This window comes from Propithecus coquereli, unplaced genomic scaffold (assembly GCF_000956105.1).
Source record: "Propithecus coquereli isolate 6110/MARCELLA unplaced genomic scaffold, Pcoq_1.0 Scaffold7, whole genome shotgun sequence".
Classification (NCBI taxonomy): Eukaryota; Metazoa; Chordata; class Mammalia; order Primates; family Indriidae; genus Propithecus; species Propithecus coquereli.
Genome location: NW_012153062.1, coordinates 7,871,283 through 7,871,872, shown reverse-complemented (window position 1 = coordinate 7,871,872; position 590 = coordinate 7,871,283). Strand labels below are relative to the sequence as shown.

General features: G+C 33.2%; 1 protein-coding gene across 1 annotated transcript in view; it reads right to left on the bottom strand.

Annotated features, from left to right (window-relative positions):
• The window catches only part of HFM1 (HFM1, ATP-dependent DNA helicase homolog (S. cerevisiae)), a 123,456-nt gene that overhangs the window by 13,891 nt on the left and 108,975 nt on the right, over nt 1-590 (bottom strand). The window contains 1 exon segment of the mRNA XM_012661019.1: nt 306-398. Within this exon segment, the coding sequence (XP_012516473.1) occupies nt 306-398 (93 nt within the window).

Here is a 590-nt window from a genome sequence, read left to right as displayed (position 1 = left end):
CCTCGGCCTCCCAGAGAGCTAGGATTACAGGCGTGAGCCACCGCGCCCGGCCCGGAAAGAGATGATTTAATGAATGTTAAAGTATTCTATAACTGTAGAGTTCTAAATAAATTGAGAGTGTCAAAGATACTGAAACCTTTATGATGCCATTGCTTCATTATGGAACTAAATGATTACTGTGATTTGAGGGTAGCCAGTGACCATCTTTCCCTGAATAAGTGATTATCTTATTAATCTTAAAAACTTTAAACTTTAAAAAAACTTTAAAAAAAGTTTATAATGACTATTTTACTTTAGATATTAACATTGTATTTGTACCTTGATATTTTTGGAAGGGAAGCTTTTGGAGTAAAACCAAACTCTTTAAGGTCCACACTTTGAGATTTATTCATCTGTATCTATTAATGAAAAAAAAATAAGATCAACTATCACTTTCACATCAAGATCTTTTAACAAATGAGCCAAACAGCAAAATTCCTGTGGATACATAAAGTCCCAAAATCAGTGAATTAGGAGAAACTCAAGCTGGTTCTCAAATATTTTTCTCAGGTCCTTCTTCTTAAATGTTGACATTCTTTATGGTTCTTGAC